The sequence below is a fragment of the Nipponia nippon genome, unplaced genomic scaffold (genome assembly GCF_047370975.1).
Source record: "Nipponia nippon isolate SJK-2023a ecotype South Korea unplaced genomic scaffold, ASM4737097v1 scaffold_38, whole genome shotgun sequence".
Classification (NCBI taxonomy): domain Eukaryota; kingdom Metazoa; phylum Chordata; class Aves; order Pelecaniformes; family Threskiornithidae; genus Nipponia; species Nipponia nippon.
Window position 1 is genome coordinate 1,949,629 of NW_028262356.1, and position 22,510 is coordinate 1,972,138.

The following is a 22,510-nucleotide window of genomic DNA, read 5'->3' on the forward strand; positions in this document are numbered from 1 at the left end:
TCACTTAGGGGGCAGTTGGGGGGCAGTTGGGGGTCCAGGGGGGCACTTGGGGGTCACTTAGGGGGCAGTTGGGAGGCAGTTAGGGGTCCAGAGGGGCACTTGGGGGTCCGGAGGGGCAGTTGGGGGTCACTTAGGGGGCACTTGGGAGGCAGGTGGGGGTCCAGAGGGGCACTTGGGGGTCCGGAGGGGCAGTTGGGGGTCCAGGGGGGCACTTGGGGGTCACTTAGGGGGCAGTTGGGGGTCCAGGGGGGCACTTAGGGGGCAGTTGGGGGTCCGGGGGGGCACTTGGGGGTCACTTAGGGGGCAGTGGGGGGCGGGGTGCCCCTCACCATGGTTCTCTTGTCGGCCTTCTGCACGGTGTAGCCGGTGACCTCGGAGTTGCCGTCGTCCTGGGGGGGCTCCCACTCCAGCAGCGCGTTGAAGCCCCACACCTCCTTCACCCGCACCCCCCGCGGGGGGCCCGGCCGCTCTGGGGCACCGGCACCCGTCACCCCCACACCCCCAACACCCCGAATACCCCCCAAACACCCCCCAACACCCCAAACACCCCCCAGCACCCCCAAACACCCCCCAATACCCCCCCAACACCCCCCAATACCCCCCAAACACCCCCCAACACCCCAAACACCCCCCAATACCCCCCAAACACCCCAAATACCCACACCCAAACACCCCCCAATACCCCCCAAACACCCCCCAACACCCCAAATACCCCCCAACACCCCGAATACCCCCAGCACCCCCAAACACCCCCCAATACCCCCCAACACCCCAAATACCCCCACCCAAACACCCCCCAATACCCCCCAAACACCCCCCAACACCCCAAATACCCCCCAACACCCCCAAATACCCCCAAAATACCCCCAATACCTCAAAACATTCCCCAAATACACCCCGCAGCAACATCCCCCCAAATACCCCCCAAAACACTCCCAACACCCCCAAATACCCCCAAACAGCCCTCAACACCCCCCAAATACCCCCAAACACCCCCCAATACCCCCCAAACACCCCCCAACACCCCAAACACCCCCCAATACCCCCCAACACCCCCAAATACCCCCAAAATACCCCCAATACCTCAAAACATTCCCCAAATACACCCCACAGCAACATCCCCCCAAATACCCCCCAAAACACTCCCAACACCCCCCAAATACCCCCAAACAGCCCTCAACACCCCCAAATACCCCCAAACACCCCCCAAATACCCCCCAAACACCCCCAATACCTCCCAAAACACCCCCAACACCCCCCAATACCCCCAATAATCCTAAACACCCCCCCAAATACCCCCAAACACCCCCCAAATAGCCCCAATACCCCAAAACAACCCCCAGTACCCCCAAATATCCCCCAACACCCCCAAACACCACCCCAATACCCCCACAGACCCCCAACCCCCACCTCAATACCCCTGACACACCCAAATACCCCCAAAACATCCCCAATTACCCCAAAACACCCCCAATACCCCAAAACACCCCCAAAACACTCCCAACACCCCCAAATACCCCCCAAGTACCCCCGATACCCCCAAATACCCCCAAACACCACCCCAATACCCCCAAAACACCCCCAAATACCAACACTCAATACCCCCAACAGCCTCCAAATACCCCCAAAACACCCCCAGACGCCCCAAACACCCCCAAATACCCCTAAAACCACCCCCAAATACCCCCCAAGTACCCCTGACACCCTCCAGATACCCCCAAAACACACCCAAGTACACCCCAATACCTCATAACACCCCCCAAATACCCCCCAAGTACCCCTAATACCCCCCAAAAAGCCCCAGAACCCCTCACAATACCCCCAAATGCCCCAAGCACCCCCAACACAACCCCCAAATACCTCCAACACCCCCCAAGTACCCCCCAAGTACCCCCAAACACCCCTAAATACCCCCAAACACCCCCGAATACCCCTACACCCTCCCAAAAACCCCAAAAGTTCCCAGCGCTCCCAGTACAGCCCATCCCAGTGCTCCCAGTGCCCCCAGTGCTCCCAGTACAGCCCACCCCAGTGCTCCCAGTGCCCACTGACGACACGCAATGGCAACACCCGCCACGTTCTCGATCCTCATCGCCCCACCCCACGCCAACCCAGCTCCCCCCTCCCAGTGCTCCCAGTGCTCCCAGTGCTCCCATCCCCTCCCAGTGCTCCCAGTGCCCCCAGTGCTCCCAGTACAGCCCATCCCAGTGCTCCCAGTGCCCATTGACGACACGCAATGGCAACGCCCGCCACGTTCTCGATCCTCATCGCCCCACGCCATGCCGGCCCAGCTCCCCCCTCCCAGTGCTCCCAGTGCTCCCAGTGCTCCCATCCCCTCCCAGTGCTCCCAGTGCCCCCAGTGCTCCCAGTACAGCCCATCCCAGTGCTCCCAGTGCCCATTGACGACACGCAATGGCAACGCCCGCCACGTTCTCGATCCTCATCGCCCCACGCCATGCCGGCCCAGCTCCCCCCTCCCAGTGCTCCCAGTGCTCCCAGTGCTCCTATCCCCTCCCAGTGCTCCCAGTGCCCCCAGTGCTCCCAGTACAGCCCATCCCAGTGCTCCCAGTGCCCATTGACGACACGCAATGGCAACACCCGCCACGTTCTCGATCCTCATCGCCCCACGCCATGCCGGCCCAGCTCCCCCCTCCCAGTGCTCCCAGTGCTCCCAGTGCTCCCATCCCCTCCCAGTGCTCCCAGTGCCCCCAGTGCTCCCAGTACAGCCCATCCCAGTGCTCCCAGTGCCCATTGACGACACGCAATGGCAACACCCGCCACGTTCTCGATCCACATCGCCCCACGCCATGCCGGCCCAGCTCCCCCATCCCAGTGCTCCCAGTGCTCCCAGTGCTCCCATCCCCTCCCAGTGACCCCAGTGCTCCCAGTACAGCCCATCCCAGTGCTCCCAGTGCCCACTGACGACACGCAATGGCAACACCCGCCACGTTCTCGCTCCTCATCGCCCCACGCCATGCCGGCCCAGCTCCCCCCTCCCAGTACCCCCAGTGCTCCCAGTGCTCCCATCCCCTCCCAGTGACCCCAGTGCTCCCAGTACAGCCCATCCCAGTGCTCCCAGTGCCCATTGACAATACGCAATGGCAACACCCGCCACGTTCTCGATCCTCATCGCCCCACCCCACGCCAACCCAGCTCCCCCCTCCCAGTGCTCCCAGTGCTCCCATCCCCTCCCAGTGCTCCCAGTGCCCCCAGTGCTCCCAGTACAGCCCATCCCAGTGCTCCCAGTGCCCATTGACGACACGCAATGGCAACACCCGCCACGTTCTCGATCCTCATCGCCCCACGCCATGCCGGCCCAGCTCCCCCATCCCAGTGCTCCCAGTGCCCACAGTACCCCCAGTGCTCCCATCCCCTCCCAGTGCTCCCAGTGCCCCCAGTGCTCCCAGTACAGCCCATCCCAGTGCTCCCAGTGCCCACTGACGACACGCAATGGCAACACCCGCCACGTTCTCGATCCTCATCGCCCCACGCCATGCCGGCCCAGCTCCCCCCTCCCAGTGCTCCCAGTGCTCCCAGTGCTCCCATCCCCTCCCAGTGCTCCCAGTGCCCCCAGTGCTCCCAGTACAGCCCATCCCAGTGCTCCCAGTGCCCATTGACGACACGCAATGGCAACACCCGCCACGTTCTCGATCTGCCTCAACCACCCCACGCCAACCCAGCTCCCCCCTCCCAGTGCTCCCAGTGCTCCCATCCCCTCCCAGTGCTCCCAGTGCCCCCAGTGCCCCCAGCGCCCACCGATGACGCGGAGGCGCAGGACGGCGTTGTCCTCCATGTTCTCGATCTGCCTCAACCACGCCATGCCGGCCCAGCTCCCCCATCCCAGTGCTCCCAGTGCCCACAGTACCCCCAGTGCTCCCATCCCCTCCCAGTGCTCCCAGTGCCCCCAGTGCTCCCAGTACAGCCCATCCCAGTGCTCCCAGTGCCCACTGACGACACGCAATGGCAACACCCGCCACGTTCTCGATCCTCATCGCCCCACGCCATGCCGGCCCAGCTCCCCCATCCCAGTGCTCCCAGTGCCCACAGTACCCCCAGTGCTCCCATCCCCTCCCAGTGCTCCCAGTGCCCCCAGTGCTCCCAGTACAGCCCATCCCAGTGCTCCCAGTGCCCATTGACGACACGCAATGGCAACGCCCGCCACGTTCTCGATCCTCATCGCCCCACGCCATGCCGGCCCAGCTCCCCCATCCCAGTGCTCCCAGTGCTCCCAGTGCTCCCATCCCCTCCCAGTGCTCCCAGTGCCCCCAGTGCTCCCAGTACAGCCCATCCCAGTGCTCCCAGTGCCCATTGACGACACGCAATGGCAACACCCGCCACGTTCTCGATCTGACTCAACCACCCCACGCCAACCCAGCTCCCCCCTCCCAGTGCTCCCAGTGCTCCCATCCCCTCCCAGTGCTCCCAGTGCCCCCAGTGCCCCCAGCGCCCACCGATGACGTGGAGGCGCAGGACGGCGTTGTCCTCCATGTTCTCCATCTGCCTCAACCACGCCATGCCGGCCCAGCTCCCCCCTCCCAGTGCTCCCAGTGCCCACAGTACCCCCAGTGCTCCCATCCCCTCCCAGTGCTCCCAGTGCCCCCAGTGCTCCCAGTACAGCCCATCCCAGTGCTCCCAGTGCCCATTGACGACACGCAATGGCAACGCCCGCCACGTTCTCGATCCTCATCGCCCCACGCCATGCCGGCCCAGCTCCCCCATCCCAGTGCTCCCAGTGCTCCCAGTGCTCCCATCCCCTCCCAGTGCTCCCAGTGCCCCCAGTGCTCCCAGTACAGCCCATCCCAGTGCTCCCAGTGCCCATTGACGACACGCAATGGCAACGCCCACCACGTTCTCGATCTGACTCAACCACCCCACGCCAACCCAGCTCCCCCCTCCCAGTGCTCCCAGTGCTCCCATCCCCTCCCAGTGCTCCCAGTGCCCCCAGTGCCCCCAGCGCCCACCGATGACGCGGAGGCGCAGGACGGCGTTGTCCTCCATGTTCTCCATCTGCCTCAACCACGCCATGCCGGCCCAGCTCCCCCATCCCAGTGCTCCCAGTGCCCACAGTACCCCCAGTGCTCCCATCCCCTCCCAGTGCTCCCAGTGCCCCCAGTGCTCCCAGTACAGCCCATCCCAGTGCTCCCAGTGCCCATTGACGACACGCAATGGCAACACCCGCCACGTTCTCGATCCTCATCGCCCCACGCCATGCCGGCCCAGCTCCCCCCTCCCAGTGCTCCCAGTGCTCCCAGTGCTCCCATCCCCTCCCAGTGCTCCCAGTGCCCCCAGTGCTCCCAGTACAGCCCATCCCAGTGCTCCCAGTGCCCATTGACGACACGCAATGGCAACGCCCGCCACGTTCTCGATCTGCCTCAACCACCCCACGCCATGCCGGCCCAGCTCCCCCCTCCCAGTGCTCCCAGTGCCCACAGTACCCCCAGTGCTCCCATCCCCTCCCAGTGCCCCCAGTGCTCCCAGTACAGCCCATCCCAGTGCTCCCAGTGCCCATTGACGACATGCAGGACGGCGTTGTCCTCCATGTTCTCCATCTGCCTCAACCACGCCATGCCGGCCCAGCTCCCCCTCCCAGTGCTCCCAGTGCCCACAGTACCCCCAGTGCTCCCATCCCCTCCCAGTGCTCCCAGTGCCCCCAGTGCTCCCAGTACAGCCCATCCCAGTGCTCCCAGTGCCCATTGACGACACGCAATGGCAACGCCCACCACGTTCTCGATCCACATCGCCCCACGCCATGCCGGCCCAGCTCCCCCATCCCAGTGCTCCCAGTGCCCACAGTACCCCCAGTGCTCCCATCCCCTCCCAGTGCTCCCAGTGCCCCCAGTGCTCCCAGTACAGCCCATCCCAGTGCTCCCAGTGCCCATTGACGACACGCAATGGCAACACCCGCCACGTTCTCGATCTGCCTCAACCACCCCACGCCAACCCAGCTCCCCCCTCCCAGTGCTCCCAGCGCTCCCATCCCCTCCCAGTGCTCCCAGTGCCCCCAGTGCCCCCAGCGCCCACCGATGACGCGGAGGCGCAGGACGGCGTTGTCCTCCATGTTCTCGATCTGCAGGCGCAGCCCGTACTCGCCGGAGTGGTGCCGCGCCGCCGCCCGGATGAAGAAGACGGTGTCGGCCTCCGAGGTGCGGATGTGGACGTCCTCCCCCAGCGCCTGCCCCTCCTTCGTCCACGTCACCCGCGGCCGCGGCTTCCCCTGCGCCCGGCGGCCTCCTCAGCGCGACCCACGGCGCCGTGGGGCGGCCCCACGGCGCTATGGGGCGGCCCCACGGCGCCGTGGGGCTGGGAGGGCACCTTGGTGCCGTGGGGTTGGGAGGTTCCCCCTATGGCGCCGTGGGGCTGGGAGGGCGCCCTGTGGTGCCGTGGGGCTGGTGGCTGCCCTAGAGCGCTGTGGGGCTGCCCTAGAGCGCTATGGGGCGGCCCTATGGCGCTGTGGGGCTGGGAGGGTGCCCTGTGGTGCCGTGGGGCTGGTGGCTGCCCTAGAGCGCTATGGGGCTGGGAGGGCACCCTGTGGTGCTATGGGGCTGGTGGCTGCCCTAGAGCGCTGTGGGGCGGCCCTATGGCGCCGTGGGGCTGGGAGGGTGCCCAGTGGTGCCGTGGGGCTGGTGGCTGCCCTAGAGCACTATGGGGTGGCCCTATGGCACCGTGGGGCTGGGAGGGTGCCCAGTGGTGCTATGGGGCTGGTGGCTGCCCTAGAACGCTATGGGGCGGCCCTATGGCGCTGTGGGGCTGGGAGGGTGCCCAGTGGTGCCGTGGGGCTGGTGGCTGCCCTAGAGCGCTATGGGGCGGCCCTATGGCGCCGTGGGGCTGGGAGGGTGCCCAGTGGTGCCGTGGGGCTGGTGGCTGCCCTAGAGCACTATGGGGTGGCCCTATGGCGCCGTGGGGCTGGGAGGGTGCCCAGTGGTGCCATGGGGCTGGGAGGGCGCCCTGTGGTGCTGTGGGGCTGGTGGCTGCCCTAGAGCTCTATGGGGCTGCCCTAGAGCGCTATGGGGCTGGGAGGTCCCCCTGTGGTGCCGTGGGGCTGGTGGCTGCCCTAGAGCGCTGTGGGGCTGGGAGGTGCCCCTATAGCGCCGTGGGGCTGCGGGCCCCCCCGCCCCCGCCGTGGGGCAGCCCCCCGCGCCCCTCACCTGGAAGGGGATGACGAGGTTGACCTGCTCCCCCACCTTCCGCACGTAGGTCTGGCGCAGCTGCCGCGGCAGCCGGATCTTGGGGCGCTCTGGGGGCAGGGGAGAGGAGCCGTGGGGCAGGGGCGAGCCCACGGGGGGCCGCCCCACACCTCTGCCCCACGGCTGCCCCACACCTCTGCCCCACGGCCGCCCCCCGGCCACGTATCCACGATCTCACAGATGGCGATGGCCTGGGCCAGCGTGGCCAAGCGAGAGGAGCCGTGGGGCAGGAGCGAGCCCACGGGGGGCTGCCCCACACCTCTGCCCCACGGCTGCCCCACACCTCTGCCCCACGGCTGCCCCCCGGCCACGTATCCACGATCTCACAGATGGCGATGGCCTGGGCCAGCGTGGCCAAGCGAGAGGAGCCGTGGGGCAGGAGCGAGCCCACGGGGGGCTGCCCCACGCCTCTGCCCCACGCCTCTGCCCCACGCCTCTGCCCCACGGCCGCCCCCCGGCCGCCCCCCGGCCACGTACCCACGATCTCACGGATGGTGACGGGCTGGGCCAGCGTGGCCAAGCAAGAGGAGCCATGGGGCAGGAGCGAGCCCATGGGGGGCCGCCCCACGCCTCTGCCCCACGGCTGCCCCACACCTCTGCCCCACGGCCGCCCCCCGGCCACGTATCCACGATCTCACAGATGGCGATGGCCTGGGCCAGCGTGGCCAAGCGAGAGGAGCCGTGGGGCAGGAGCGAGCCCACGGGGGGCCGCCCCACGCCTCTGCCCCACGGCTGCCCCACGGCTGCCCCCCGGCTGCCCCATGGCCACGTACCCACGATCTCACAGATGGCGATGGCCTGGGCCAGCGTGGCCAAGCGAGAGGAGCCGTGGGGCAGGAGCGAGCCCACGGGGGGCTGCCCCACGCCTCTGCCCCACGCCTCTGCCCCACGCCTCTGCCCCACGGCTGCCCCACGGCCGCCCCCCGGCCACGTACCCACGATCTCGCGGATGGTGACGGGCTGGGCCAGCGTGGCCAAGTGAGAGGAGCCATGGGGCAGGAGCGAGCCCATGGGGGGCCGCCCCACGCCTCTGCCCCACGCCTCTGCCCCACGGCTGCCCCACGGCTGCCCCACGGCCGCCCCCCGGCCACGTATCCACGATCTCACAGATGGCGATGGCCTGGGCCAGCGTGGCCAAGCGAGAGGAGCCGTGGGGCAGGAGCGAGCCCACGGGGGGCTGCCCCACGCCTCTGCCCCACGCCTCTGCCCCACGCCTCTGCCCCACGGCTGCCCCACGGCCGCCCCACGGCCATGTACCCACGATCTCGCGGATGGTGACGGGCTGGGCCAGCGTGGCCAAGCAAGAGGAGCCATGGGGCAGGAGCGAGCCCATGGGGGGCCGCCCCACACCTCTGCCCCACGGCTGCCCCACACCTCTGCCCCACAGCCGCCCCCCGGCCACGTACCCACGATCTCGCGGATGGCGATGGCCTGGGCCAGCGTGGCCAAGCGAGAGGAGCCGTGGGGCAGGAGCGAGCCCACGTGGGGCCGCCCCACGCCTCTGCCCCACGCCTCTGCCCCACGGCTGCCCCCCGGCCGCCCCCCGGCCGCCCCCCGGCCACGTACCCACGATCTCGCGGATGGTGACGGGCTGGGCCAGCGTGGCCGGCGGGCTCTTGCCGGCGATGTTGACGCCGATGACGCGGAAGAGCAGCCGCTCGCCCGTGGGCAGCCCCCGCGCCGTGAAGCCGCAGCGCTCCACCAGCTCCGTGTTGGCCGGGACCCACTCGTCCGCTATGGGGCAGGGGCGGGGGGGAGGTTGGGGGGCAGGGGAATGGGGTTATGGGGGGGGGGGGGCGGGGGGGGATGGGGGGAGGGGCAGGGGTTGGGGGGCGGGGGGGATGGGTGCTATGGGGCAGGGTAAGGGTTGGGGGGCAGGGGGTGGGTGCTATGGGGTGGGGGGTTGGGGGGCGGGGGGGTTGGGGGTGGGGGGCAGGGGTTGGGTGCTATGGGGTGGGGGGCAGGGGGTGGGGGTTGGGTGCTATGGGGTGGGGGGCAGGGGGTGGGGGGCAGGGGTTGGGTGCTATGGGGTGGGGACAGGGGGTGGGGGGCAGGGGTTGGGGGGCAGGGGGGTTGGGGGTGGGGGGCAGGGGTTGGGTGCTATGGGGTGGGGCGGGGGTTGGGTGCTATGGGGTGGGGGCAGGGGTGGGGGGCGGGGGGGGGGTTAGGGCTCTATGGGGCAGGGTTAGGGGGCAGGGTTAGGGGGCAGCAACTCAAGGCAGAGCCCCCCCCCCCCCGCCATGGGTGGGGGTCCCCGCTATGGGTCAGGGTCTCCCCTCCCGCTGTGGGTCAGGGTCCCTGCCATGGGTGGGGGTCCCCGCTGTGGGTGGGGGTCCCGTGGGTGGGGGTCCCATGGGTGGGGGTCCTGCAGGCGCGGGTCCCGCGGGGGGGTGGGGGTCCCGTGGATGGGGGTGCCGTGGGCGGGGGTCCCGTGGGTGGGGGTCCCGTGGGTGGGGGTCCCTGCCGTGGGCGGGGGTCCCGTGGGTGGGGGTCCCATGGGTGGGGGTCCTGCAGGCGGGGGTCCCGCGGGGGGGTGGGGGTCCCGGGGGTGGGGGTCCCGTGGGCGGGGGTCCCGTGGGTGGGGGTCCCCGCTGTGGGTGGGGGTCCCGCGGGCGGGGGTCCTGCAGGCGGGGGTCCCGCGGGGGGGTGGGGGTCCCGTGGGTGGGGGTCCCGTGGGTGGGGGTCCCATGGGTGGGGGTCCTGCAGGCGGGGGTCCCGCGGGGGGGTGGGGGTCCCGTGGATGGGGGTGCCGTGGGCGGGGGTCCCGTGGGTGGGGGGCCCGTGGGTGGGGGTGCTGCGGGCGGGGGTCCCTGCCGTGGGTGGGGTTCCGGGGGGGGGGGTGGCTGGCGGTGGTGGGGGTCCCGTGGGTGGGGGTCCCGTGGGTGGGGGTCGCTGCCGTTGGTGGGGGTGCCGTGGGCGGGGGTCCCATGGGTGGGGGTCCCCGCTGTGGGTGGGGGTCCTGCGGGCGGGGGTCCCGCGGGCGGGGGTCCCGTGGGTGGGGTTCCGTGGGTGGGGGTCCCATGGGCGGGGGTCCCTGCCGTGGGTGGGGGTCCCGTGGGCGGGGGTCCCGTGGGTGGGGGTCCCCGCTGTGGGCGGGGGTCCCGCGGGCAGGGGTCCCTGCCGTGGGTGGGGGTCCTGTGGGTGGGGGTCCCGTGGGCGGGGGTCCCTGCCGTGGGTGGGGGTCCCGCGGGCGGGGGTCCCTGCCGTGGGTGGGGGGCCTGTGGGTGGGGGTCCCCGCTGTGGGCGGGGGTCCCGTGGGGGGGGGTCCCGTGGGCGGGGGTCCCTGCTGTGGGGGGGGGGCCCGTGGGTGGGGGTGCCGCGGGCGGGGGTCCCTGCCGTGGGTGGGGTCCCGTGGGCGGGGGTCCCGCGGGCGGGGGTGCCGTGGGGGGGGGTCCTGTGGGGGGGGGCCCCCGCGGTGGGCGGGGGTCCCGCGGGCGGGGGTCCCTGCCGTGGGCGGGGGTGCCGTGGGCGGGGGTCCCGTGGGCGGGGGTGCTGCGGGCGGGGGTCCCTGCCGTGGGCGGGGGTGCTGTGGGCGGGGGTCCCGTGGGCGGGGGTCCCTGCCGTGGGTGGGGGTCCCGTGGGTGGGGGTCCCGTGGGCGGGGGTCCCTGCTGTGGGTGGGGGTCCCGTGGGTGGGGGTCCCGTGGGCGGGGGTCCCGCGGGCGGGGGTGCCACTCACAGCCCTCGCGGCAGAACTCCACCAGGTAGCCGTCGATGCCCCCCGCCCCCAGGCGCTCGGGCGGCCGCCATTTCAGCGTGGCCGTGGTGTCGGTGACGTCCTCCAGCACCAGGTGGGTGGGCTCGCTGGTGGGGGCTGGGGGCACCCCCGCGTCACCCCCAGACCCCCCCGGGACCCCCCAGGACCCCTCAGACCCCCCCCAAATCCCCCCAGGACCCCTCAGGACCCCCCCAGGACCCCCAGGACCCCCCCAGGCCCACTCAGGACCCCCCAACCCCCCCTCTCCCCCCCAGGACCCCCCCCCAAATGCCCCCAGGCCCCCTCAGGACCCCCCAGGACCCCCCAAACCCCCTCTCTCCCCCCAGGCCCCCCCAGGACCCCCCCAAATCCCCCCAGGACGCCCCAGGCCCCCCAGGACCCCCCAAACCCCCTCTCTCCCCCCCAGGACCCCCAGGCCCCCCCAGGACCCCCCAGGACCCCCCAAATCCCCCCAGGCCCCCCCAAACCCCCTCTCTCCCCCCCCCAGGACCCCCTAGGACCCCCCAGGCCCCCTCATGACCCCCCCCGGCCCCCCCAGGCCCCCCCAGGCCCCCCCAGGCCCCCCAAACCCCCTCTCTCCCCCCCAGGACCCCCCAAATCCCCCCAGGCCCCCTCAGGACCCCCCAGGCCCCCCCAAACCCCCTCTCTCCTCCCCCAGGACCCCCCAAATCCCCCCAGGCCCCCTCAGGACCCCCCCAGGCCCCCCCAAAACCCCCTCTCTCTCCCCCAGGACCCCCCCAAATCCCCTCAGGACCCCCCAGGCCCCCCAGGCCCCCTGAGGACCCCCCAGGCCCCCCAGGACCCCCCCAGGACCCCCCAGGCCCCCCAGGCCCCCTGAGGACCCCCCAGGCCCCCCAGGCCCCCCAGGACCCCCCAGGCCCCCCCAGGACCCCCCAGGCCCCCCCAGCCCCCCCCCCGGCCCCCCCGGCCCCCACCGATGGGCATGAAGGGCTGGGTGTTGTGGCTGGGCTGGGAGACGCCGATGGCGTTGACGGCGAAGACGCGCATCTCGTAGAGCACCCCCTCGATCATCCGCGTCGCCTCGAAGGCCGTGGCCGCCAGCGCCTCGAAGTTCAGCTTCATCCAGCGCAGGGAGCCCTTCTTCTTCCGCTCCACCAGGTACCCTGCCGCGGGCACGGCCACGCGTGGGGGAGGGGCGCGGGGGGGGGGGGCACGCGGGGGGAGGGGGCACGCGTGGGGGAGGGGGCACGCGTGGGGGAGGGGGCAAACGTGGGGGGGAGGGGGCACGCGTGGGGGAGGGGGCACGCGTGGGGGCAGGGGCACGCGTGGGGGAGGGGGCACGCGAGGGGGGAGGGGGCACGCGTGGGGGAGGGGGCACGCGTGGGGGAGGGGGCACGCGTGGGGAGGGGGGCACGCGTGGGGGGACACACGTGGGGGGAGGGGGCACGCGTGGGGGAGGGGGGCACGCGTGGGGGGAAGGGGGCATGCGTGGGGGTAGGGGGCACGCGTGGGGGGAGGGGGCACGCGTGGGGAGGGGGCAAACGTGGGGGGAGGGGGCACGCGTGGGGGCAGGGACACGCGTGGGGGAGGGGGCACGCGTGGGGGAGGGGGCACGCGTGGGGGGAGGGACACGCGTGGGGGAGGGGGCACGCGTGGGGGAGGGGGCACGCGTGGGGGACGGGGCAAACGTGGGGGGGAGGGGGCACGCGTGGGGGCAGGGACACGCGTGGGGGAGGGGGCACGCGGGGGGGAGGGGGCACGCGTGGGGGAGGGGGCACGCGTGGGGGTAGGGGGCACGCGTGGGGGGAGGGGGCACGCGTGGGGAGGGGGCAAACGTGGGGGGGAGGGGGCACGCGTGGGGGCAGGGACACGCGTGGGGGAGGGGGCACGCGTGGGGGAGGGGGCACGCGTGGGGGAGGGGGCACGCGTGGGGGGAGGGGGCACGCGTGGGGGGAGGGGGCACGCGGGGGGAGGGGGCACGCGTGGGGGAGGGGGCACGCGTGGGGGCAGGGGCACGCGTGGGGGAGGGGGCACGCGTGGGGGAGGGGGGCACGCGTGGGGGGACACACGTGGGGGGGAGGGGGCACGCGTGGGGGAGGGGGCACGCGTGGGGGAGGGGGCACACGTGGGGGAGGGGGCACGCATGGGGGAGGGGGCACGCGTGGGGGCAGGGACACGCGTGGGGGAGGGGGCACGCGTGGGGGAGGGGGCACACGTGGGGGGGCACGCGTGGGGGAGGGGGCACGCGTGGGGGAGGGGGCACGCGTGGGGGGAGGGGGCACGCGTGGGGGCAGGGACACGCGTGGGGGAGGGGGGCACGCGTGGGGGGGAGGGGGCATGCATGGGGGGAGGGGGCACGCGTGGGGGAGGGGGCACGCGTGGGGAGGGGGCACGCGTGGGGGGAGGGGGCACGCGTGGGGGGACACACGTGGGGGGAGGGGGCACGCGTGGGGGAGGGGGCACGCGTGGGGGAGGGGGCACACGTGGGGGAGGGGGCACGCGTGGGGGAGGGGGGCACGCGTGGGGGGAGGGGGCACACGTGGGGGCAGGGACACATAGGGGGAGGGGGGCACGCGTGGGGGGAGGGGACACGCGTGGGGGAGGGGGCACGCGTGGGGGAGGGGGCACGCGTGGGGAGGGGGCACGCGTGGGGGAGGGGGGCACGCGTGGGGGGACACACGTGGGGGGAGGGGGCACGCGTGGGGGAGGGGGCACGCGTGGGGGAGGGGGCACACGTGGGGGAGGGGGCACGCGTGGGGGCAGGGACACGCGTGGGGGAGGGGGGCACGCGTGGGGGGAGGGGGCACACGTGGGGGCAGGGACACATAGGGGGAGGGGGGCACGCGTGGGGGGAGGGGGCACGCGTGTGGGAGGGGGGCACGCGTGGGGGGAGGGGGGCACGCGTGGGGGGAGGGGGCACGCGTGGGGGAGGGGGCACGCGTGGGGGCAGGGACACGTGGGGGGAGGGGGCACGCGTGGGGGGAGGGGGCATGCGTGGGGGCAGGGGCACGCGTGGGGGAGGGGGGCACGCGTGGGGGGGGACACGCGTGGGGGGAGGGGGCACGCGTGGGGGAGGGGGCACGCATGGGGGCAGGGACACGCGTGGGGGGGAGGGGGCACGCGTGGGGGGACATGCGTGGGGGGAGGGGGCACGCGTGGGGGGAGGGGGACACGCGTGGGGGAGGGACACACGGGGGCAGGGAGACGCGTGGGGGAAGGGGACGTGTGGGGGGGGGGCACGCGTGTGGGTGCAGGTGAGGACCCGTGGGCAGGGACACACGAACAGGGACAGGCAGTGACACGCGTGGGCAGGGGGTGCAGGCAGGGCAGGCGCGGGCAGGGGTGCAGGCAGGGGTGCGGGCAGGGGTGCAGGCAGGGCAGGCGCGGGCAGGGGTGCGGGCAGGGGTGCAGGCAGGGGTGCGGGCAGGGGTGCAGGCAGGGGTGCAGGCAGGGCAGGGGTGCAGGCAGGGGTGCAGGCAGGGGTGCGGGCAGGGGGGCAGGCAGGGCAGGCGTGGGCAGGGACATGCGTGGGCAGGGGGTGCAGGCAGGGCAGGCGCGGGCAGGGGTGCAGGCAGGGGTGCGGGCAGGGGTGCGGGCAGGGGTGCGGGCAGGGGTGCAGGCAGGGCAGGCGCGGGCAGGGGTGCAGGCAGGGGTGCAGGCAGGGGTGTGGGCAGGGGTGCGGGCAGGGGTGCGGGCAGGGGTGCAGTCAGGGCAGGCGCGGGCAGGGGTGCAGGCAGGGGTGTGGGCAGGGGTGCGGGCAGGGATGCAGGCAGGGGTGCAGGCAGGGGTGCAGGCAGGGGTGCGGGCAGGGGTGCGGGCAGGGGTGCAGGCAGGGCAGGCGCGGGCAGGGGTGCAGGCAGGGGTGTGGGCAGGGGTGCGGGCAGGGATGCAGGCAGGGGTGCAGGCAGGGGTGCAGGCAGGGGTGCGGGCAGGGGTGCGGGCAGGGGTGCAGGCAGGGCAGGCGCGGGCAGGGGTGCAGGCAGGGGTGTGGGCAGGGGTGCGGGCAGGGGTGCAGGCAGGGGTGCGGGCAGGGGTGCAGGCAGGGGTGCGGGCAGGGGTGCGGGCAGGGGTGCGGGCAGGGCAGGCGCAGGCAGGGGTGCAGGCAGGGGTGCAGGCAGGGCAGGCGCGGCGCTCACCGGTGACGGGCTGCCCCCCGTCGTACTTGGGGGGCTCCCAGGTGAGCACGGCCCAGTCCTCCCCCACCGAGGTGATGCGCACGGCCTCGGGGGGGTCGGGCACGTCTGCGGGGACGCGGGGACACGTGGGGACACGCGGGGACACGCGGGGACACGCGGCACCCCCAGGCCGGGACCCCTGCCCTGCCCACCCCCAGCCCCACGTCCCCGTGTCCCCACGTCCCCGTCTCCCCACGTGTCCCCGTGTCCTTGGGTCCCCCGTGTCCCCTGCCACCCCGCGTCCCCTCGTCCCCAGCCCCACGTCCCCGTGTCCCCATGTCCTTGGTCCCCTTGTCCCCGTGTCCCCATGTCCCTGTGTCCTTGGTCCCCTTGTCCCCATTTCCCCACGTCCCCACGTCCCCACGTCCCTGTGTCCTTGGGTCCCCTCATCCCCAGCCCCACGTCCCCCTGTCCCCGTGTCCCCGTGTCCCCATGTCCCCACGTCCCCATGTCCCCACGTCCCCATGTCCCCGTGTCCCCACGTCCCCACATCCCTGTGTCACCATGTCCTTGGTCCCCTTGTCCCCATGTCCCCATGTCCTTGGTCCCCTTGTCCCCATGTCCCTGTATCCCCACGTCCCCATGTCCTTGGGTCCCCTCGTCACCAGCCCCATGTCCCCTTGTCCCCATGTCCCCACGTCCCCACGTCCCCATGTCCCCACGTCCCCACATCCCTGTGTCCCCATGTCCTTGGTCCCCTTGTCCCCATGTCCCCATGTCCTTGAGTCCCCTCGTCCCCAGCCCCACATCCCCGTGTCCCCATGTCCCTGTGTCCTTGGTCCCCTTGTCCCCATGTCCCCATGTCCCCGTGTCCCCATGTCCCTGTGTCCTTGGGTCCCCTTGTCACCAGCCCCACGTCCCCGTGTCCCCATGTCCCTGTGTCCTTGGGTCCCCTTGTCACCAGCCCCACGTCCCCGTGTCCCCATGTCCCTGTGTCCTTGGGTCCCCTCATCCCAGCCCCACGTCCCCACGTCCCCGTGTCCCCATGTCCTTGGTCCCCTTGTCCCCGTGTCCCCATGTCCCTGTGTCCTTGGTCCCCTTGTCCCCATTTCCCCACGTCCCCACATCCCCACGTCCTTGAGTCCCCTCGTCCCCAGCCCCACGTCCCCGTGTCCCCATGTCCCTGTGTCCTTGGTCCCCTTGTCCCCATGTCCCCATGTCCCCGTGTCCCCATGTCCCTGTGTCCTTGGTCCCCTTGTCCCCATGTCCCCACGTCCCCCTGTCCCCATGTCCCCACGTCCCCATGTCCCCACATCCCCATGTCCCCGTGTCCCCACGTCCCCACATCCCTGTGTCCCCATGTCCTTGGTCCCCTTGTCCCCATGTCCCCATGTCCTTGGGTCCCCTCGTCCCCAGCCCCACGTCCCCATGTCCCCGTGTCCTTGGTCCCCTTGTCCCCATGTCCCTGTATCCCCACGTCCCCATGTCCTTGAGTCCCCTCGTCCCCAGCCCCACATCCCCGTGTCCCCATGTCCCTGTGTCCTTGGTCCCCTTGTCCCCATGTCCCCATGTCCCCGTGTCCCCATGTCCCTGTGTCCTTGGGTCCCCTTGTCACCAGCCCCACGTCCCCGTGTCCCCATGTCCCTGTGTCCTTGGTCCCCTTGTCCCCATGTCCCCATGTCCCCGTGTCCCCGTGTCCCCACGTCCCATGTCCTTGGGTCCCCTCGTCCCCAGCCCCACGTCCCCGTGTCCCCATGCCCCCATGTCCTTGGTCCCCTTGTCCCCTTGTCCCCATGTCCCCATGTCCCCGCGTCCCCGGCCCCGCGGCCGCTCCGTACCGACCACCTTGATGAGGATGGTGGCGGTGTCCTCGCCGGCGGGGTTGGTGACGCGGATGGTGTACCGCGCCTCGTCCCCGCGCTCCGCGCTCTCGATGACGAAGCTGCTCAGCTCCTTCTGCTCCTCCAGGCGGGCACGGCCCTCCCGCGCCGAGAACACCTGGGGGGCACGGGGGGACACGGGGACGTGGGGACGGGGACACGGGGACGTGGGGACACGGGGACGTGGGGATGGGGACGTGGGGATGGGGACGTGGGGACGGGGACACGGGGACGTGGGGACACGGGGACGTGGGGATGGGGACGTGGGGATGGGGGGACACGGGGACGTGGGGACGGGGACACGGGGACGGGGGGACGCGGGGACGTGGGGATGGGGACGTGGGGACGTGGGGACACGGGGACGTGGGGATGGGGACGTGGGGATGGGGACGTGGGGACGTGGGGACACGGGGACGTGGGGATGGGGACATGGGGACACGGGGACGTGGGGACGTGGGGATGGGGACGTGGGGACGTGGGGACACAGGGACGTGGGGATGGGGACATGGGGACACGGGGACGTGGGGACGTGGGGATGGGGACGTGGGGACGTGGGGACACAGGGACGTGGGGATGGGGACATGGGGATGGGGACGTGGGGACGTGGGGACACGGGGACGTGGGGATGGGGACGTGGGGACGTGGGGACACAGGGACGTGGGGATGGGGACATGGGGACACGGGGACGTGGGGACGTGGGGAGGGGGACGTGGGGACGGGGGGACACAGGGACGGGGGGATGGGGACATGGGGACACAGGGACGTGGGGACGTGGGGATGGGGACGTGGGGACGTGGGGACACAGGGACGTGGGGACACAGGGACGTGGGGACGTGGGGATGGGGACGTGGGGACATGGGGACATGGGGACACGGAGACATGGGGACACGGGGACGTGGGGATGGGGACGTGGGGATGGGGACGTGGGGACATGGGGACACGGAGACGTGGGGACACGGGGATGGGGACGTGGGGATGGGGATGTGGGGACGTGGGGACATGGGGATGGGGACGTGGGGACATGGGGACACGGGGACATGGGGACGTGGGGATGGGGACGTGGACACGGGGACGTGGGGACATGGACATGGGGACATGGGGACACGGGGACGTGGGGACACGGGGATGGAGACGTGGGGACGTGGGGACACAGGGACGTGGGGATGTGGGGATGGGGACGTGGGGACATGGGGACACGGAGACGTGGGGACACGGGGATGGGGACGTGGGGACATGGACATGGGGACGTGGGGATGTGGGGATGGGGATGTGGGGACGGGGACACGGGGACGTGGGGATGTGGGGACGTGGGGATGCGGGGACGCAGGGATGCGGGGATGTGGGGATGCGGGGACATGGGGACGGGGACATGGAGACACAAGGACATGGGGACAAGGGGATGTGGGGACGTGGGGACACGGGGAGGTGTCATGGGACATGGGGGGGACACAGGACCCCCAAAAATGGGGACACAGGGACACGGGGGGACACGGGACCCCCGAAATAGGGACAAGGGGACCCAGGGGGACACGGGACCCCTGAAAGTGGGGACACGGGGGGACACGGGGGGACACGGGACCCCCGAAAAAGGGACAAGGGGACACAGGACCCCTCAAGGCGGGGACACGGGGGGGGGGGGGACACGCGTGTCACCTCGTCACCCTTCATCCAGGTGACGGTGGGCGCGGGCTCCCCCGAGATGGGGACGTCGAGGCGCAGCTTGTTGCCGGCCACCACCACGATGGTGTTCTCCGCCGCCTTCCCCGAGCAGTCCAGGTGGATCTTGGGGGGCTCTGGGGGGGCACGGGGGGGACACGGCGCTGGCACCTCGCCCCCCCCAATGTCCCCGACCCCCCCCCAGTGTCCCATCCCCCCCCCCCCCCAGTGTCCCCGTCCCCGTCCCCACCTCACCTTGCTTGGGGACGTACTCCACCTTGATCTCTGCGGGGAGGAAGGGGTTAATGGGGGGGGGGGTCCCCCCCAAAATGGGCTCTGAGCCCCCCCCAGGGGTCCCCAATGTCACCCCGAGCCCCCCCAAAGGGTCCCCAAGGCCCATAAGTCTCCCCCAGCCCCCCAAGTGCCCCCAGCCCCATAATTGACCCCCCAGCCCCCCAAGTGCCCCCCAGCCCCATAACTGCCCCCCCAGCCCCATAACTGCCCCCCAGCCCCCCAAGTGCCCCCCAGCCCCATAACTGCCCCCCCCAGCCCCCCAAGCACCCCCCAGCCCCATAACTGCCCCCCCCAGCCCCATAATTGATCCCCCCAAGGCCCCCAAGCGCCCCCCAGCCCAAGCGCCCCCCAGCCCCCCAGGCACCCCCCAGCCCCATAACTGCCCCCCCAGCCCCCCAGGCGCCCCCCAGCCCCATAACTGCCCCCCCAGCCCCCCAAGTGCCCCCCAGCCCCATAATTGATCCCCCTCAGCCCCCCAAGCACCCCCCAGCCCCATAACTGCCCCCCCAGCCCCCAAGGGCCCCCCAGCCCCATAATTGATCCCCCCAAGGCCCCTAAGCGCCCCCAGCCCAAGAGCCCCCCAGCCCCCAAGTGCCCCCCAGCCCCATAACTGCCCCCCCAGGCGCCCCCCAGCCCCATAACTGCCCCCCCAGCCCCATAATTGATCCCCCCAAGGCCCCCAAGCGCCCCCCAGCCCAAGCGCCCCCCAAGGCCCCCAGGCACCCCCCAGCCCCATAACTGCCCCCCAGCCCCCAGGCGCCCCCCAGCCCCATAACTGCCCCCCAGCCCCCCAGGCGCCCCCCAGCCCCATAACTGCCCCCCCCAGCCCCCAGGCGCCCCCCGCCCCACCGAGGAAGTTGAGCTTGGCGGAGAGGGAGAGGGCGTAGCCGTCGGGGATGAAGGTGTAATCGCCCTCGTCCTCGGGGCGCACGTCATCGATCACCAGCTTGTGGATCCTGGGGGGGCACGGGGGCGGTCGGGGGGCGCCCCACGGCACGGGGGGGGCAGCCACCCCCCAGCGTGGCCCTGGGGGGCTGTGGTCCTCGGGGGGGGGGGTCCGACCCCCTGAGACCCCCATGGGGGCCTCCAACCACCCAAGACCCCCATGGGGGCCTCCAAGACCCCCGAGACCCCCATGGGGGCCTCCAAGACCCCCATGGGTGCCTCCAACCACCCAAGACCCCCATGGGGGCCTCCAAGACCCCCGAGACCCCCATGGGGGCCTCCAAGACCCCCATGGGTGCCTCCAACCACCCAAGACCCCCATGGGGGCCTCCAAGACCCCTGAGACCCCCATGGGGGCCTCCAAGACCCCCATGGGTGCCTCCAACCCCTCCAAGACCCCCATGGGTGCCTCCAACCACCCAAGACTCCCATGGGTGACTCCAAGACCCCCATGGGTGCCTCCAACCACCCAAGACCCCCACGGGTGCCTCCAACCCCCCCGAGACCCCCATGGGTGGCTCCAACCCCTCCAAGACCCCCATGGGTGGCTCCAACCCCCCTGAGACACCCATGGGTGCCTCCAAGTCCCCAAGGGTGCCTCCAACCCCTCTGAGACCCCCATGGGTGCCTCCAACCCCTCCAAGACCCCCATGGGTGGCTCCAACCGCCCTGAGACTCCCATGGGTGGCTCCAACCCCTCCAAGACCCCCATGGGTGCCTCCGACCACCCAAGACTCCCATGGGTGACTCCAAGACCCCCATGGGTGCCTCCGACCACCCAAGACCCCCATGGGGGAGTCCCTGCTCCTCTTGGGTGGCTCCGAGCCCGCCACGGGTGCCCCCCACCCCCACCCCCACCCCCGTTGCGGGGGTCCCCGCGCGCCCACCTGCCGCTGTGGGTGATGTGGATGCGCTTGCTGGGGCGCACCTCCACCCCGTTCTTGTACCAGCGCCCCGTCACCTTCTCGTCCGACACCTCGCACTTGAAGACGGCCTGCTCCGACGCCTGCACCGTCAGGTCCGCCATGTCCTGCAGCACCTCCAGCTGCTTCTCTGGGGGGGGGAGACAGCGTTGGGGGACCCCCCCCCGATGGGCCGGTACCCCCCGCATCCCTGGGAACCCCTCGAGATCCCACCAGAAATCCCCTGGGAAGCCCTGGGGACCTCCTGGACATCACCCATGGACCCCCGGGCACCCTCAGGCCTCCTGGACACCACCCATGGACCCCCGGGCACCTTGGGGACCTCCTGGACATCACCCATGGACCCCCGGGCACCTTGGAGACCTCCTGGACACCACCCATGGACCCCCGGGCACCTTGGGGACCTCCTGGACACCACCCATGGACCCCCGGGCACCCTCAGGCCTCCTGGACATCACCCATGGACCCCCGGGCACCCTCAGGCCTCCTGGACATCACCCATGGACCCCCGGGCACCTTGGGGACCTCCTGGACACCACCCATGGACCCCCGGGCACCCTCAGGCCTCCTGGACATCACCCATGGACCCCCGGGCACCTTGGAGACCTCCTGGACATCACCCATGGACCCCCGGGCACCCTCAGGCCTCCTGGACATCACCCATGGACCCCCGGGCACCTTGGAGACCTCCTGGACACCACCCATGGACCCCCGGGCACCCTCAGGCCTCCTGGACATCACCCATGGACCCCCGGGCACCTTGGAGACCTCCTGGACACCACCCATGGACCCCCGGGCACCCTCAGGCCTCCTGGACACCACCCATGGACCCCCGGGCACCTTGGGGACCTCCTGGACATCACCCATGGACCCCCGGGCACCTTGGAGACCTCCTGGACATCACCCATGGACCCCCGGGCACCCTCAGACCTCCTGGACACCACCCATGGACCCCCGGGCACCTTGGGGACCTCCTGGACATCACCCATGGACCCCCGGGCACCTTGGGGACCTCCTGGACACCACCCATGGACCCCTCCAGCATCTGGGACTCCAAAGGGTCTCTCAAACACCCCCCCAAGCATCTCCTCAACCTCCTGGAGACCACGCAGCACCCATGGGACCCCCCCAGGACCTCGAGGGACCCCCCCCCCCCCCCCAGGGGGACACCGACCTTCCACGATGACCTCGGCCTCGCTCTCGCCCCCGTTGGTCATGATCTTGTAGCGTCCCGTGTCCTCCTTGGTGGCCTCGTTGATGATGAGGTACTGCTTCTTGCCGTCCTTCTTGAAGCGGTACTTGAAGGTCTCCTCCCGGGTGAGCTCCACCCCGTCCTTCATCCTGCCAGCGACACGCGGCGGTGGCACGGAGACGGGACGCGGCGTGGACACGGGGTGGGCACGGGATGGACACGGGGTGGGGGGGGAGGGCACGGGGTGGGGATGGGGTGGTGGGGATGGACACGGGGTGGGGGATGGACACGGGGTGGTGGGGGTGGGCATGGGGTGGGGATGGGGTGGTGGGGATGGACACGGGGTGGGGGATGGACACGGGGTGGGGGTGGACACAGGATGGTGGGGATGGACATGGGGTGGGGATGGACACGGGATGGACACGGGGTGGTGGGGACGGACATGGGATGGACATGTGGTGGCAGGGATGAACATGGGATGGACACGGGGTGGTGGGGGAGGGCACGGGGTGGGGATGGACACGGGTGGGGGATGGACACGTGACAGAGCCCACGGACACCCCATGGCAGCGATGGACACGCAATGGCAGCGACAGACACCCAACGGCGGGGCCAGACGGCCACCGGGACGGACAGACGATGGC

The 22,510-nt window shown here is 71.7% G+C and overlaps 1 protein-coding gene across 1 annotated transcript in view; it reads right to left on the bottom strand.

Annotated features, from left to right (window-relative positions):
* MYBPC2 (myosin binding protein C2) overlaps positions 1-22,510 on the bottom strand; it is a 41,417-nt gene that overhangs the window by 5,378 nt on the left and 13,529 nt on the right. Inside the window, exons 13-25 of the mRNA XM_087772945.1 lie at positions 21,849-22,015; positions 20,639-20,804; positions 19,656-19,762; positions 18,768-18,797; positions 18,510-18,649; positions 16,815-16,974; positions 14,998-15,102; positions 11,836-12,024; positions 10,862-10,996; positions 8,751-8,918; positions 7,146-7,234; positions 6,022-6,214; positions 330-469 (exon numbers count right to left, since the gene is read on the bottom strand). Coding sequence (XP_087629071.1) covers positions 330-469; positions 6,022-6,214; positions 7,146-7,234; positions 8,751-8,918; positions 10,862-10,996; positions 11,836-12,024; positions 14,998-15,102; positions 16,815-16,974; positions 18,510-18,649; positions 18,768-18,797; positions 19,656-19,762; positions 20,639-20,804; positions 21,849-22,015 — 1,789 coding nt within the window. The remainder of the gene's footprint in view (positions 1-329; positions 470-6,021; positions 6,215-7,145; positions 7,235-8,750; positions 8,919-10,861; positions 10,997-11,835; positions 12,025-14,997; positions 15,103-16,814; positions 16,975-18,509; positions 18,650-18,767; positions 18,798-19,655; positions 19,763-20,638; positions 20,805-21,848; positions 22,016-22,510) is intronic.